Source organism: Chamaea fasciata, unplaced genomic scaffold, assembly GCF_029207755.1.
Source record: "Chamaea fasciata isolate MVZ Bird 193981 ecotype frontalis unplaced genomic scaffold, bChaFas1.0.hap1 SCAF_14, whole genome shotgun sequence".
NCBI classification, from domain to species: domain Eukaryota; kingdom Metazoa; phylum Chordata; class Aves; order Passeriformes; family Sylviidae; genus Chamaea; species Chamaea fasciata.
In genome coordinates, this window is record NW_027094099.1 from 8,741,144 (window position 1) to 8,757,171 (window position 16,028).

Below are 16,028 nucleotides of genomic sequence, written 5' to 3' on the forward strand. Positions count from 1 at the left end.
GGTAAGGAAAGTCACCAAAAGGAAAATTAAGGTAGGGAAAAAATTGTTAAATAATTTAATGTTTATGATGAAAATCTACAGTGGCATCAAAGAGACCTTTGGGAAAAAAAAAAGATTTTTAAAAAGAAAATGATGGTATTATGCATGAATGGTTCCCTATATGAAATGCTTCATTTCCCAGATCAAAATGAACAAAAGGTCCATGTGACACTGTCCATATTCCACTTGTAGCCTCTGGTTCTTCTTTAGCCACACCTTCCCTCACCCTCTGAAATCACAGTCTGCATCAGGGAGCATCAGCTTATGGTCACAGCAAGGAGAGGAAAGATGATGCCAGTGTGGGCTGTGATCTGCACTTTGCCTCACACTCTTGGCTCTCTGCCTGTTCTTGGCCAACTAAACAAGTATCAGGATCAGATCTTTGGCCTGCAGCATCTGTGCTGATGAGAACTTCAGGCATTAGTCACATTATTCAAACAAGTTCTCCTCTCCCATGAAAAGGCCAGACTGTGTCCACTGTGCACTGCCCTACAATGGGGAAATCACAGAGCTTTGCCTTCTGCAGAAGTGGGGCTGTGGAGGTACCAAGAATGAATGCAAGAGGCACAACAGCTATTTCATATTCCTTAGCGTGGAGAGGCAGGGACATGTTAAAAATCAGCATAGGAGACTTTCTGCCTCTTCTCCTTCCCCTTTCATGCAGCCTCAGTCTGCCTAAAAGACAGTAGTATAGTAGAAAAATATCCCAGCTGTTCTTTAGGAAAGGAGCAAACTATTGAGCGTTCGTATTCCTTGGCAATAGTTCCCCATGAACAATCCATCTCCCATTGCTCTGTGTCCTGCGGCTTGCTCCTCTTCCCTGCTGTCTACGAAGAGCAAATGAGATAAGGGTGGAAAAGGTAAACAGAGACATCTGTTCATGCCCATTTCTAACTAACAGTCTCCCACTCAGTCACGGGGGACAGTGTGGATTCTGACAATGAGTCAGAGCCAAAGGGAGAAGGTGTGAGAGGTGGCTTTAGTTTGGTCTATGGAAGAAGGCAGCTGTGACTCAAACACTGCACACTGATCAGCTGGTATGATTTCTCTATTTCCCTCCTAAATAAGGGGGGGTTTGCTCCTCAACCAGTCTGCTGTGGGCTGTGTGTTCTACACTGTGGCTCCAGTAGGCTAAATGCTTTCCCACAAGGGGGTAAAAAGTGGGACCTCCTTCAGAGAGAGCAAAGCTACAGAGTTCTTTATTTTCTTTCCAGTCCTTTGCTCCTTTCTTTTCTCCATTTGTGGAAGATACAGATGTCTCTGTGACATAGAGAAGCACTGATGGCAAAAGTTTGTGCTACATGTGCTAGTCAATAAATGAGAACTCCACACAAGACTATAATGTGCACATAACTAATCTGCATTTTTAGGGTAATAGTTTATTGGGTAATGAATCTTTCACTTGGTTAGGGTGGCAAAGGATAAATTTGCTACAACTCTACTCCTGTAAGCAGCACACAGAAGGTGGATATAATTAATCTACTGTGTAAAAAGGATTCATATATATACACTGATGCCTCTTAAGAATTTGTCTATCATCTCTAAAAGATGTACTTTTTTATGGCCCCAAGCCCCTAATTGCAAATATTTCCTAGAATGGTTCTAAAAATCACTCATTATTTTGGTCTTATTGGTGGGAGATGATTTACGACTGTATCTGAACAAACTGGCAGAAACCATTTGTTCCTGTTTCTAAGCTGACAACATTATTAAAATAAATCTATTACAAAACTATAGTTTACCTTACATAATTACTATAAATAGAGCTTTTATAAAGATGGTAGTGGACTGATATGCTTTCATTTTAAAACTAGCTAGACAGCCTGACAAATGCAGGGAAAGTCACTGGTCATACCAAAAATTCTTTGTGTGGTGTAGAGGAAGCTTTTCCTTAATATTTATCTGGTCTATGATAGATGGCTTTGGTGGAAAGGCTATCAGAGTTAATCTCCACCATCATGTTACTCAACAGACAGAAGGAAAATGAAAAAAAGTGTGATACTACTCACAAACTAATATTTAAACAGTACAAGTATCTGTGCAATGCATGCCTCGTTGTGCTCTGCTGAAATCAAAGCGAGTTTTGCTATTGGCTCAAACACTTCCTTTGCTCTTGAAGCACTCAGCACCGTGAAGGATATTGTCCTTTCAGTTGCGCATGGAGTATCAGATATTTAAGCATCAGTATCAGCTATTTATGCAATATATATATTATGAATGCCATGAATAATGAAGTATTTTATGCTGAATCAGTTCACAACTTATCTGAAAACCTCTTGCTGCTTTCCGCTGGTCACTACGTGGAAGTGTTCCAACACTTCCATTCCCCTCTGTCACTGCACCCTTGCCAACAGCAATGTCATTTCAGTAACTGTCCCAAGCCCTTCCCAAAACTCAGCCTGTTCAGGGAGAGCAGCCTGAGCCTCTGGCAGGCTGGGTCAAGCAAGTGGAGTTCAGCTGTTTGGGCAGCATTTCCTGGATGCTGCCAACAAACCCAAAGGTGGACAAGCTAATAGCACAGCTGGATCTAATTCACAAAGCACCTGTGCTCCTGAGATCGTGTGTCATAATTTACTACCTTATGCTTTCTGTACCAAACAATGTTTGTCCATTCTTTTAATTGCAAAAATTATTTTAAAGCAGCTTTCAATCTTCAGAGGGCAGACGATCTTTCTAGAAAGATTTCTGAAAGCCTTTGAACAGACTAGAAACATGTAATGAGGCATTCACTCCACAGAAGAATTTGCTCCCTGTAACAGCATTCATAGCTAAGAAAGTAAAGAGTGATAGAAAATTGTGACATTTTGCCACAGCAGGAAAATTATCAAGTAAGATGCACCTCAGCTGAACACACATTTTCTGTCCGTTTGTTACAGGCTCTCTTTAATGCTTCCAGAGCTATAATTTCTGAACACATACTGTAAAAGGTAGCCATTATTTTTCTCCTGATTCATATGTATGAATATGCTGGTTTGGGCTTTCTGTATTGTCACAGATTACATTTAGCATATTGAAAGCTTTTAAATATGTATTACATAATATTGAATATATGTATTAGAAAAAATAAACTTTGAGTGTTTCCATGTTTGTGCATCTGTTTTTCTTGCACCACACTGCAGCTAGACCCTTTGTAACTTAAAGCTAAACCTAATAACATCAGCCACTGCTGCAGCAAAATACTTTCACCTGGAGTAAGATACAATGATGATGACATAATGCTGTGGTTTCCAAATCCCAGGCCAGCTGTTACTGGTACATGCATTCAAATCCACTGTCTCTGCACCCCTGCGACAGGCAAAAAAGCTGCACCTTGTGACTTGATTCAGTAAATGATTTATTATTTTGGATGTATAATTCAGAGGCATAGCTTATGCATGGCTTCACTCACAGAGTGGGGAAAATTAATTTAGGCAGTTTCCTACTGTAATAAAATGGAGAGAGGATGTCATCCATCTGCACAGACCCAGTAGGTATTTTCCACCAAGTACCACAGAATCTGTTCACTTATTATAGACTGAGGAAACAATAAAAAGCTGCCAATTTTTTACACAGATTCTTCTCTCTGACAGATATTCATACTAATTCCTTTATCTGCTAGAAATAAGCACAGCTGTGTATCAATCCCCTAATCCAAACTGCACCAAGATACACAGTACCTACCTGGCTATTACAGACTATAGAACTTTTACATGAGTAAGAGGGGCAATAAAATTGCTGCCATGCTTAAGGATAGTGCAAGAAGCCAAAATGCTCCTGTGGATGCTCTTCCTCAGTATTTGAAAGTATTAGCTCAATAAATGAAGGTCAGCTTTAGAGCGATTTCTAAACAGCAAGTCTAAAAGAAGAACACCACAGAAGCAACCTGAGAATCTATGAGAAAGCTTTTTCCACTACAGCAAGTTGCTTTGATGAAGCACAAAATCCATCTCTGCATAAATCACTCATTTGCAAGGCAGAGTCTGGATACATCAGTTGATAGTCTTACTTTAAATCCAGACTAAATCAGACCTCTCAAACTCTTAACCTAATCCTTGCCGTCTGTAGTATGTCATCATGGCAATTTGTTTCCAGGGTTACAGTACCTATTTGCTCAAACAAAAGCCAATGTGAACAATTGCCCTGAATTTTAGCAGGAAAAATGCATTCCTAGTGTAATTCCATTATCTGCATGGTCTTGCATCAGGGATGAATTTAGCCTATTAACTTTGGCAATATCTGATCAAGCCATAGTGTCTTCATTTCTAGAATGACACCGAAACCACTATGCTTAAAATCAACCATTTCTTTATGTGCATCTTTCTTTAAATGTACTGGCAGATAGAGAAATAAAGAGCTGGACTGGGGCATGAGTTGTCCAAATACCCCATAATTCAAGGAGATTTCTTACAGCAAATAAAGGGATAGCCTTAGTCAGATATATCATGAATCCTTTAGAGAGGAGGTGCAGTCATGCACTGAATCTGAGTCATGATTCACTGGACCGTTTGTAGGCAAGTAATTTAATCAATTCATACAGTTACAAATGCATCAATCAAGCATCTGCAACATAGAAAGACCATTGCCAGTCCTGTCTCTGTGACAGGCTGATTTATGAAGCTGAGAAATTGCCCTGATGCAAACAAAAACTTTTCAGACTAATTCAGACCAGAAATACTTCAGAAAAATGAAAGGGTTGTGCAGAGTTTGTACAGAACAGCTCTTCTTCTGTAGGTCGGCTTGTTTAACTAGACAGGCTGCCTACAGTGAATGGAAGAGAGTTTGTCAAAGCCAGGAAACGTGTATGAGACACAAACCTGGCCATTCCAAATTCCCTCTTCAGGAAATGGTAACGATTTTATAAAACCTACATAGCCACAGACTCTAAAATGGATCCAGGAAAGAGTGCTTCAAAATCTACTCCTGTGCCAAGATGTAACACTCTTCATAGATGGAAGGAGTTTCACTTGGTAGACAACCTTAGCATTAGGTCCCATCTAGTCCAGCTACCTACAGTGACAGATTAAAGGATCTGAAGTGCTGGATTACTTTTGGGAAATGCAGGTACATAATCCACCTTAACAGAACAGAGAAAACCCTCATATTCCCCTGACATAAAATAATTGAAATAAATTGTGCTTCACAGATGTGAAAGTGTAATAATACTACTAAATGCATATCTGATAAATTATCTTTCCTTCATTAGATGGAAATATTAAAGTAGTATGGAACTGAACACTGCTGTAGGAAATGATCAATCATTTAGAAATGTAGCTTTAGCATTTTCAATGAACAGGTCTGAAACAGGTTTCGTAAGACCAAGTAAGATGAGAAGATAATTTGTTGGTAGAGGAAGAACACACCATTAATAACAGTTATATAAAGTATGTACTCTCACCAAGATAGGAAACTCCTTCTTCTGGTGTGATTGTTCCATATTTAACCATCATCTTCACAAAATCAATCAGGGTTTTCATGATAGTTATCAAGGTCTCTTTCTCTTTTGTCTCTGTCTCTGTGTGAGGGGATGAAGCAAAACTAGTTAGACTTCAGGCAACCTGAGAAAACTATTCTGCAAACTGTGCAAACTTGATGCATAAAGAATGACCTACTCATTAAAAGGGAAAATGCTGTGCTGGATTAGCAATAAGAAATTATATATATGTTTCTTTTTAAACTGTTCCTGTAAAACATGAGGGGTTGGTTCTTTATAGCTTTTTGTCTTGAGGGGCTGTGCCATGGAAGGTCAATGGTATTAATTCCATTTTACAGCTAAAAACACTAAGCACAGAAAGATGAAGTGATCTGACATCTCAAACTGATGGTTGGAGGGCAGATATAGGTAAAGTTTCCTACAGTCTATCATTTTTCTTTTATTTGTTTGTGAACTATTTAGTAGATCAATATGACTCTGTATGAAAGAGATCTTTTCTCCAAGATCCATGGGTTTAATGACAAAAACATAAAGTGTCCCAAATGAGATTGCTACTGTGCACAGGTCCATGACTTGCATACTGGGACAACACAGCATTACATGGCTGGGAGGATCATAACCTCAGAATAGGATACAAAAAAAAACAAAAAAAAAAAAAAATATATATATATATATAAAAATAATCAGTTTTTGCCCACACCTAACTGCCTCTTAGCTTTTCTTTTCCCACTGTGTTTACGTGCTGAACAATATTACTGCTATTTTCTGTGTTAGCAGTGTGAAACTCCCTTATGACAGTCACACAAGCTCTCCCCACTGCTGTCACTGAAGGACCCAACAGAGCCAGGGGCACAGTCAGTCAGGGACAGTCAGAAACATACTCCCAACCTTGGCAGAGGGCCAGCCACTCTGGAGAACTGCTGAACAGGCTCTTTATTGCTGCCTGCAATTTAACACACAGCTGTAGGATGCAACTGAATTCCTCTTCCCCAGCTCAATACAACCTGACAGGTGAACACATAAAGCAGCAGATCTGCAGCCAGCGGACCTGGTTCTGTTTGCCTGTTAACCTGTTAAACCCAACATGCCTGCCTGTGTTGTGAGTAGAAAAAGGAGAACTAGCATGCAGAATTGCCTTGGGAAAATTAAAAAGGACAAGAAGAAGAGTATAAAGTTTGTAGACTGGACTTGAGCAAAATATGCCCTCAAGGCTTTCATTTTAGCTCTCCACTCAGGTTCATATGGGGACAATTTGAAGCAGTATTAATGCTCCTGCAGGACAAGGGATCTACAAAACAACACCCTCCCCACATCCTTCTAAAAGTTAGAGTGTGTGTGTGGCTGCAGAGAGTGGGTGTGTGTAGAGGGTGCTGACACAGGGCTGTGGCAAGGAGCCACAATCTTGCCTGCAATAACTGGAAGGCAGTGATGTCCAGCACCGGAATAGGAAGAGACATGCAGGGCTTTCACTGCAATAAACAGCAAACCTGTGGTTTGTGGAAAGGCAGGGAGACTCAGACTCATTTACTGGTACCATCAGGGTGAGGATTCTACTCACATCTCTGTTGGCTTAGAAGACATGGATGTTACCGGAAAGATCTCTGGGGAAAACCATTTGCCAGTTTTTCATCATGTCCTTACGGGAATGGAAAGAATTCAGCGCTCCTGAATCGCACAGCACAAGATGGGAAGGGCTGTCTAGGTCACACTCTTTGCAGTTCTGAGTGCTCTTCCTGCCAGTGTTTTGCCATCAAAATCACTAATCAAATTAGTTTCTGCTATATATCTTACAGAACATTTTCAAAGCATGTGGTCTCTTGCAACTAGGGAAGTTGTGGGGAAAAGAGTAGGAGAAAACAGAGAATCTTAAATTTTTAAATTTTTTCCTAAATGTTTCTGTAATCACATGACAAGCTCACCTGAGTTAAGACTTTTTAATAATGCATAAAAATTTGGAAAATATTGGAGGTCTTCAAAATTATCTTCAGAAGGCAGCTCATTTCTTCTTTCCAACACATTAGATGATGACCACGTGTTATCCAGTGTATCATCAACTTCTCCATTGATGAAACTATCCTGATCAGGTTTGCTTGGTGTCTCCACATAAGACGTAATTAAAAAAAAAATCTATAAGCACATTGCTTTTGATGATAGAGTTAACAGAGCAAAAATTTCTATCACAACCTCATGCCATCATTGTCCTAATTGCAAGGTAAAGTCTATACTATTTTCTCAAAGTTATGTCAGTTGACATCTGGCTTAAATTTTAAAGTAAATCATGATTCTTTTTTCTATGAGACAGAATTTCTTTAAGAACACATCTTGTTTCGAGATTGAACTGACTATTCCCTAAAGAACGCAGTACTAGTACCATTTGGCAAGCAAGACAAAATTATTAGCTAAGAAATTACCATTCTTTCCTGTTGCTTTTCTTTTGTACCACTGTCTGCTCTGCTGCCAGGGTAATCAAAATCTTCAGACTCCTTCTCACGATCCCTTGCTTCATTTGCAATTAGCTGCTGTAAAACCTCTGCCACTTCATCTTCCAGGGTATAGGCCTGACTCTCTGTGATCTGTTAAAATATTTGTGCAGAGTACTTAGAGGATACTGTGCTTTTTTAGATCAAACATCAATATGAAACCTGATATAAGCATAAAAATAGGTTGCTGTAAATGCTGTAAAAAGCTGAGCACAGTCAATTTAGGTGTAATACCTGTGTGTGTGCATACATGTATACATACACACATGCAAACATGTCTACATTTATAACACTCATATACAAATATTCATAGAAATACACATATAATATGTGTGTACAGTTAAACCCCACCCATTCACACATATAGCCTTCAAACCAAACCTCTTTAGGACTTAACACAGTAGAGTGCAGCTTGAAAGATGGAGCTGCAAGAAATATATATGCTCTGCAACACATCTATGGACAATAGTTGAATAATTACAACAGAATACAGTGGTATAGAATGGGAAAAAAGCAAACAGCTTTCTATGATATCATTAAAATGTTTTCTCTTTGCTTCATAACAGCTGTCACTTGAATGAGAAGTCTCCCATGCAGCTGCCCCACAGCTCCCTCTGTAATCAGTGGGGTGCAATACCCAACTGCAAAATCTAGTGCTCAAAAGATAAGGTGAGTATTTTAAAATATAAGGATCCCAAATGGCAATGGCTATAGCCATTGAGACGTTCAGAGGTCAGAGACAAATCCAGTCTTCCTAAAAATCAGTAACGTAATATATCCTCAACTAGTCAGCAACAGAATGTGTTTGCTCATGACACTAATTAGGTGTCATGAGCATTAGGTGGGAAGGAATGAGTTTAGACCTTTCCCCTTAAGTACAGAAAAGAAATTAATAATAGAGAAGCACTCAGTGAAAATCAGAAGACAAAGGAAAAATGAGGGCAGACATGGGAGGAGTGCAATCAGGGAATGTTTTTTTAACATCAGAAACATTCTGCAGTTTGGCCTATTTTGTTGCAAAGACATCACAGGAACAACAACATTATTGCAGAGCTTAACCAGCAAGCCCAAATAGCTCCAGAAATTTGCTTAGGCCTTGAGTCCCACTCTCTTCAGAAAGAGTGTGCATCCAAATTGTTTTTTGAAAGAGCATTAAATCCAATCCAAAAACCAGTTAAATGATGACTACCAAGATACTTACTAGCCCCAGATTTAGAAGTTTTGAAACAATCTTGTCAAACACTCCTCTGTCATTTTCCTCGTAAATTCTTGCAGCAATTTTTTGAACGATGTCTTCCGCAGTTAAAGGAGTGCCATCTAATTGATGGAGGCCATCTGGATCGTCTGAAAGGATTACCGTTTTACTGTGTGCTGACCGTCCTAACTTATCTAGATTAAATATCTCGTAAAAAATATCTGCCCACATCTTTTTCTCTTCAGAACAAAACTGCATTTTAAGACACATTAGGAATATACTTTGATACACGCTTTGCAAACCATTAAATCAGTCACAGAGAAAAGTTCTTTGTGCCAATTTTCCACATTTGAAAAATGTCTTTCTGACTGGCTCTTCTGAAAGAGCAAGGATGAAGTTTAGGAGCTTACTCTCCTGTTTATAGAAAATACTGGTACAATTTCCATATCCACTTATTTGTGTCTTCCTGGTATCTACTTTCATTGTATGGCCACTTAGATCAAAACAATTCATGACAAATGGCACACAATCTTGTTTAAATTTCAGCAAATTAACTTTTAATTATGTAATTGTTACCTATGGCAAATAGGTATCATTGTGACAATGGGAAAGGGAATATGATGAGTGAGCTTTGGTCTGTGATCAGCATACTTTGATATAATTAAAAATATCCTGAGCTAAATGCTGCTTACAATTCTCAGAGGACTCACTTAAACTATAAGTCAATTAACTACTGCTGTAGCAAAGGTAAGTATTCTTTGGCCTTTGGTAATTTCTTCTAGGTTTGTGATTATGAGAATTATCTAAAACTGCACATAATATTTGGAATGAATATATGTGATTTAGCTGCATATAAAAGTATTTCTTCCTAACAAAAGAGGATAAATATATTTTAATTCAAAAATAAGTCCCATTTTCCTTCTATCAAATCTAAATTGCTAAAAACCATTTCAAATTACACAATTAGACTTTTCTCTGTGGAAGTCTATTAAAATCAAGAATAGTTCTTTTGTGCTGTGTTTCAAAAACCTAACTGTAATGCAACAAGCTTCCACAACTGGAAATAATTGAAACTGCACTCCAGGAACAAACAGAGCTCATGTTTAGTGATGAATACAACATTCATGAAGGCAATCATCTCGCAAGAGAAATCTAACCTAGAAGTCACTCAAAGATGATTATGGAATACCTTGGAATTTATAATCCAGCCCGCTTTTAGTGGAGTCATAGTCATCCACAAGCCTGCGGTTCTTGGTGGAGTCTGCATCATCAATGCCCAGCTGCTGTTCATACAAAGAGCTTCTAATTGACTCCCTCTCCTTCTCATTCCTTTCTCTTTCTGCTACTGATTTGAGCAGGTTCAGGTCATCAACAAAGGAATAATTCCTGAACTCTGGCTTATTTTCTGAAAAATAGATCAATATCAACATAACATAAAATCCTATACCTCTTTGAATACCATTATGAATATTGCTATAAAACCAGGAAAGATATTTTACCTGTGGGAGCTATTTTCCTATTCTTGTCTGCCTCAGCTTCAGCAATCTAATATATAAAAATAAAGCAAAGAGGTAGAAGGAATAAAATGTGTGTTCTCTTAATTTATCAGAATCAGCAGAGGGTTTAATGCCTGATTTTCACTCTTAGTAAGAAGTTTTTGAATAAGTAGAACAGGAATAAGCACTTCCATCAGTTCCACCCATCCTCTGATCAGAACGAGACATTACGAGAAGCTGCACTAGACTTTCCATTTTAAGATAAATGCCAATTACATTTTCCTTCTTTATTCCAAGCTCATGCTATGTTCCCATAGGATGTCAAAGGGGTGAGCTGTTGGAGCTAACAGCCTGCTTTTAGAATGCTGGACAGTGAAAGTCTATATGCCAGTTCTTAAAAATTATTGAAACCCTATTTTGTATCTAACCCCATCAATAGTCACTTTACTGACAAGTCTTTTTTTTACCCATTCATTAGCCATTCATGATATTCATGGATCCAGTACCTGAAGGGCAAAAAATATTTATAGGAATTCTGTTAAAAAAAGGTAAATATTTTTTATTTCACTCACCTGTTCCTCCAAAGGTCTTTCTACACTTAATTGTCTGTTGTGTATATCTTTATCTAGAATAAACACACACACACACACACATATATATACTCTCCGTTATACGATACATGCAACTACAAAGAGACAGCACATTTTTTCCTAATTTATAGTTTTCTCCCATAAAACATGGTGTCTTTAATAGGATGCCAACTGCTAGTTCTTGCAAAAGATTTCAGTGTTCCTAGACGAATGAGAACACAATAAAAAAAAGTCAAACCTTTAAACAAAGCATGATTGGGGCAGAGGGAGAGGTTCTGCAGAAGACAGAAACACAGATACAGACTCAGCAACCTCCTTCTTATCAGAAACCCCACGAATTGGGGAAAAAAGTGCTGGAGGAGATTGACTAAAATAGCAATAATCGGATTGGCACAACCAAGAGATTAAAAATCTTTTCCATCCAGAATACCGCGGGAGACAGGGAACAAGCAAAGATTTGTGCAGACACTGCTGTAGAAAGGATGAAAACATTGCTCGGAAAAGACCGAAAAAATTCTGAGCTTTTCCCTCGACCAGCAGCTATCCCTTCACTTTAATATTAGATTGCAGCTTCAGTGATCGGTGTCTTGCACCAGGAATATTGTTGCTTTAGGATTTCATTGCTTTTAGCCAAGTGGAAGGAAAGTTTTTACCATCCCCTATCTGTACCCCGCAGAACTTTCCCCATCCGCGGCCAACGGCGAGGAGGCTGCGGGGCGGGCGCTTACCTGTGCCCGCGGGTTTGGGGAAGCCGTGCCCCCGGCTCGCCAGCAGCGCCAGCACCTGCAGCGCGACCGCCAGCCCGAGGAACATGGTGAGACCGCGCGGCCCCGCCGGGGCCTGCCAGGCACCGCCGCCCGCGGGAGCCGCCCGGCCCGGCGGGCGCTGTCCGGCCCGCGGTGCTGAAGCTCGGGGAAGCCGCTGCCCGGGGCTGGCCTCTCGTCCCCGCGCCCGCAGAAATGGTCGAGCCCGGCCCCGCCGGCGGCCCCGGGCACGGGGAGGAGCCGGGGGCGGGCCGGGTCCGGAGCATGCGCGGCCCCCTCGTTCGGCGGGCCGGGGGCGCGGGCAGCGCGGCTGGGGCAGCGCCGGGGCCCGGGGGCGGCTCCGGAACGGGCCCGGCGGCCGTGGCGGCACCCACCGGCCTCGGCCGGCCGCGCTCACAGCCCGGCTGAGCGGGACGGGACAGTCGGGCCCGCACGGGCGGCTGTGAGGCACTGCCTGCCATCTACTCAGACCCTCTCCGCGGGGATGGGTTACCCAGCAAAGGCACAGTCGGCAGTGACTCTTTTTACCACGGAGAGAGGACGTGGAAAGTTTAATTACAGCACATCCTGCTCTTTAAAAATCAGGATTTAACAAAGCAGTAGCACAAATGACAGTAAGCATATAGGCTATTTCTGAACGTTTTCAATATTAAAATTTAGTCCTTGTAGACACAGCACACCAACAAGTCCCTAGGGACCGGAGGAAGACATTTTCACCGGTTCGCGGCAGAACAAAGGATTGCAGCGGTAGCTCTTTTCAGAGCTACAGAGCTGCTTCCAAAATAAATCACAGTGTTCTTTCTTCAAAAAAGACCTCATCATTCTGTAGTCACAAATGCATACACTCGGAGCAGACGAAAATACTTAAACATTAGAAATGTCAGTTCTTGCTGACTGCTAAAAATGGCCAAAACCTTCTATTTGAAGAGATGAAAAGAACCAGTGCTTTCTTTCACGAGTGAAAAGCAGGAACAGCCGAATTATTCATTCCTTTCTCAATGAATATATACACAGTACTATAGCATAAACTGTGAAGAAGACACAAAAAAGTAAAAGAATGATAATTATTTGAACCAGAAGCACTAAAAGGAATTGCAATTTTTTCCCCTTAGCAGACACTGTCTATCATACTCAAGCCTTTGCATATAATTTAGATAAATGATGCTCTAGTTTACATCAGATTCACTTCTATAAATTAGTCTTCCACATCCAGAGCAATGAAAATAACTTCCAGAAATGGACTGATAGCCCCAGAATCCTCACTTATCACCAGGCTTGGTGATTCTTGGAGCTGGGCCAGAGTTAGGAATTACAGGATATTTTGGATAAAACCTTTTAAGCATAGTTGTATGTAAGAAGAAAACAGCCTTATTTACACATTGCTTGTGACCTACAAGGAAAACCTATTATAATAAACAGATCTTCCCTCATTTTAGAAGCACAGAAAACAAGCAGCTTCCACAAGGAAGCATGGAGTAACCTCCTCCCCTGCCATCTTCATTAGATATATATAGCAACCGGAACCTCAAAACTACTGAATAGTGCTGATAAACAAAAATGAAAAGATCAATTCTTCTTCTTCATCTTATAAATATGGCTTTACATTCCATCCCAGTCTGGTATTAATTCAACACTTCATTGCCTATGTAATGTTCTCAATGTAACAAAAACGTGTACTTTCTCTCCAGGTACCCTTCCTGACATTTACTTCCATTCCACTCAAACGTTTCCCACCACACATTGTAAATGTGCATCCATTGCTAAGACTCTACACATTTCTCATTCAGTCAAAAGTTCTGAACAATACAAAAGCAGTGAATGTATTTTAAGCTTGCTGACAGGAAGGTGTCTGTAAAGCAGTGAGACCAGAAAAGGAGCTCTAATTAGAGACAAAAGCGTGAAGGTCAAAAACATGCCTGTTTATGTGATATGTCTACATATGGCTTTTTGGCTATAATGATACATCTAATTGTGTTTAAATGTGCTTATTTTACAGGATAGCCTTCTGTTTATGTGACAAATGTTTCTATTTCTGTTAAATCTTTTCTACATTATTTCCCAGATCCATACGGTTCATTTCCTTAGTGCTAAAGTGTCTCCTGCTTTGGCAAGCCTCTCTAACAAGGAATGATGAGAAGGACAGGGCAGGGGCTGGGACTGATGTTGGGGAGAGAAGAGAATTCAAAACCTGCCATCGCTAAAACTTCAGACACAAACCCTTTCCCTGTTCATGGGCACTGCCAGCCACGTGCTGCAGCTGCTAGCACAGAGCACACTGGCACTGCCCCCTCTGCTTTGGCACACTGGGGCCCCTTGCTCCTCGTGGTGCCCTGGTGAGCCTGTGTGACAGATAATACATAATCTCTGCTAATTATGACAAAATAGGTTTAATCATCATAAAAAACCGGCTGGGTAACAGTGCTGAATTTGTTTCTCATCACACCTGTTTCATTTGGCATCATTTACATCAACGTCTACAACACACTCCTCTGCCCAGTGCAGAGACAACACAGTGAAGAGCACAAGCGCTTCTATTTTGGATTCTATTTTGGCTCATACACAATCAACCTATTTTCTATTCTGGAACGATTTATTTCTAGCAATGTGAAATGAGCCAGAAAGAATACCACTTGCCTATCAGATGCCAAGGAGAACTAAGAGGAATGACAATTAGAATGTTTCTTGATGTGGTGAGAGCAGTTGATATGAAGCATAGAGAAGTAACTGAAATGCAGCCTTTCAATGTTATTTTTGCAGTTGTTTTTTAACCACACTTCAAAGTTTTTCCTCTAGCTGAGGAAAAAATAAGGCAGATGAAAGCAGGAGAAAGGCACAACAAGCCACCTTGCCAAGTTTATGCCTATATGGTAGACATTCCTTACTTCTGTGGATTTTCTTTTTCTACTTTATCTCGTACAATGCAAATGACATACCAAATAACACAGTGCTTAAAAGGAAAAAAAAAAGTGTTGGAAGAGTTACTGGTGATCTTTATGCAAGGCATTAGGGGTATCTATAATCATCTGACAGTAAGTCACGTATTTTGCACATATGTGTGCACTATGAGTAGCTGTCTTGATTTCAATGCAATCATCAACAATTAACCATGCATAAGCCTGAAGCTTTGTGCTCTACAAATCATTTTACACACAGCATTTATTTATACACTGCCTAAGGATTTAAGGGATTTAAGAGTCTAGAACCATGAAAAATAAAATAAAAAAGCCAAAGCTAGTGTGTTTTGAGCATTTATCCAAGTTCCATCAATTTCACCAGCAGCTTTTCCTATGCTTATTAAACTTATATTTTTGGTCTGCAGAGCTTATGAGTTTTTCATGCTTCTACAATGTAATGTGATGTTTTCACATGAGCAGTTCGTAACAGAGATAGGCTTAACCAACTCATTTGTAAAGTGAACTTTAAAAACTATCAGTCCATCTTTCATCGTAGCTTCAAGGAAATGTCCACTTTTAATACTTTTAAAAATAGTGATCTCAGTTTGCTCCTATTGGGCTTTTCTCTTTATCTGATAATAAATCAATTTATAGCTCTGAAATTCAGCGTGATTTTCTGTCCAGATGCATGTAGGAGATGGAAGGATACCTTTTCATTGGAATCACACAGCTTGGAAGGGATTATTTCAATTTCTTCCCCATCCTTTCTAGAAAAAAACCCGCCAAAATTACCTTGGAACTGAAATACAAGCTCCTTGGTGAGAACCTTCTCAAGAGGACAAAACGCTGTCAGGGTTGTGGGGGTCACCTCAGGATCAGCTCTCTGGAACCCTCTCAGACACGACAGACCTCCTGATGTTCCCACCCACACTTTAAGAATAATATTTTTCATAATTGGGAGGTTTAGATTGGACATTTGGGAGAATTTCTTCACAGAAAGGGTGATTAGATATTGGAATGGGCTGTCCAGGGAGGCGGTGAAGTCGCCGTCCCTGGAAGGGTTTGAGGAAAATTGGATGTAGCACTCAGTGCCGTCGTCTAGTTGACATGGTGGTGTTTGATGGACTAAGCGGTCTCTGCGGTCTGAACATACTAATTCT

General features: G+C 40.2%; 1 protein-coding gene across 2 annotated transcripts in view; it reads right to left on the reverse strand.

The window, feature by feature from the left end:
• Positions 1–12,170, reverse strand: part of SCG3 (secretogranin III) — a 28,282-nt gene extending 16,112 nt beyond the window's left edge. Inside the window, exons 1-8 of one of the 2 annotated variants that reach the window (XM_066196388.1) lie at positions 11,939–12,170; positions 11,193–11,245; positions 10,624–10,669; positions 10,314–10,529; positions 9,131–9,273; positions 7,861–8,022; positions 7,369–7,546; positions 5,414–5,530 (exon numbers count right to left, since the gene is read on the reverse strand). In XM_066196388.1, the coding sequence (XP_066052485.1) occupies positions 5,414–5,530; positions 7,369–7,546; positions 7,861–8,022; positions 9,131–9,273; positions 10,314–10,529; positions 10,624–10,669; positions 11,193–11,245; positions 11,939–12,023 (1,000 nt within the window). In that variant the 5' untranslated portion in view covers positions 12,024–12,170. The remainder of the gene's footprint in view (positions 1–5,413; positions 5,531–7,368; positions 7,547–7,860; positions 8,023–9,130; positions 9,274–10,313; positions 10,530–10,623; positions 10,670–11,192; positions 11,246–11,938) is intronic. The other variant, XM_066196387.1, reaches the window with a different exon arrangement.
• Between the last annotated feature and the right edge of the window lie 3,858 nt (positions 12,171–16,028).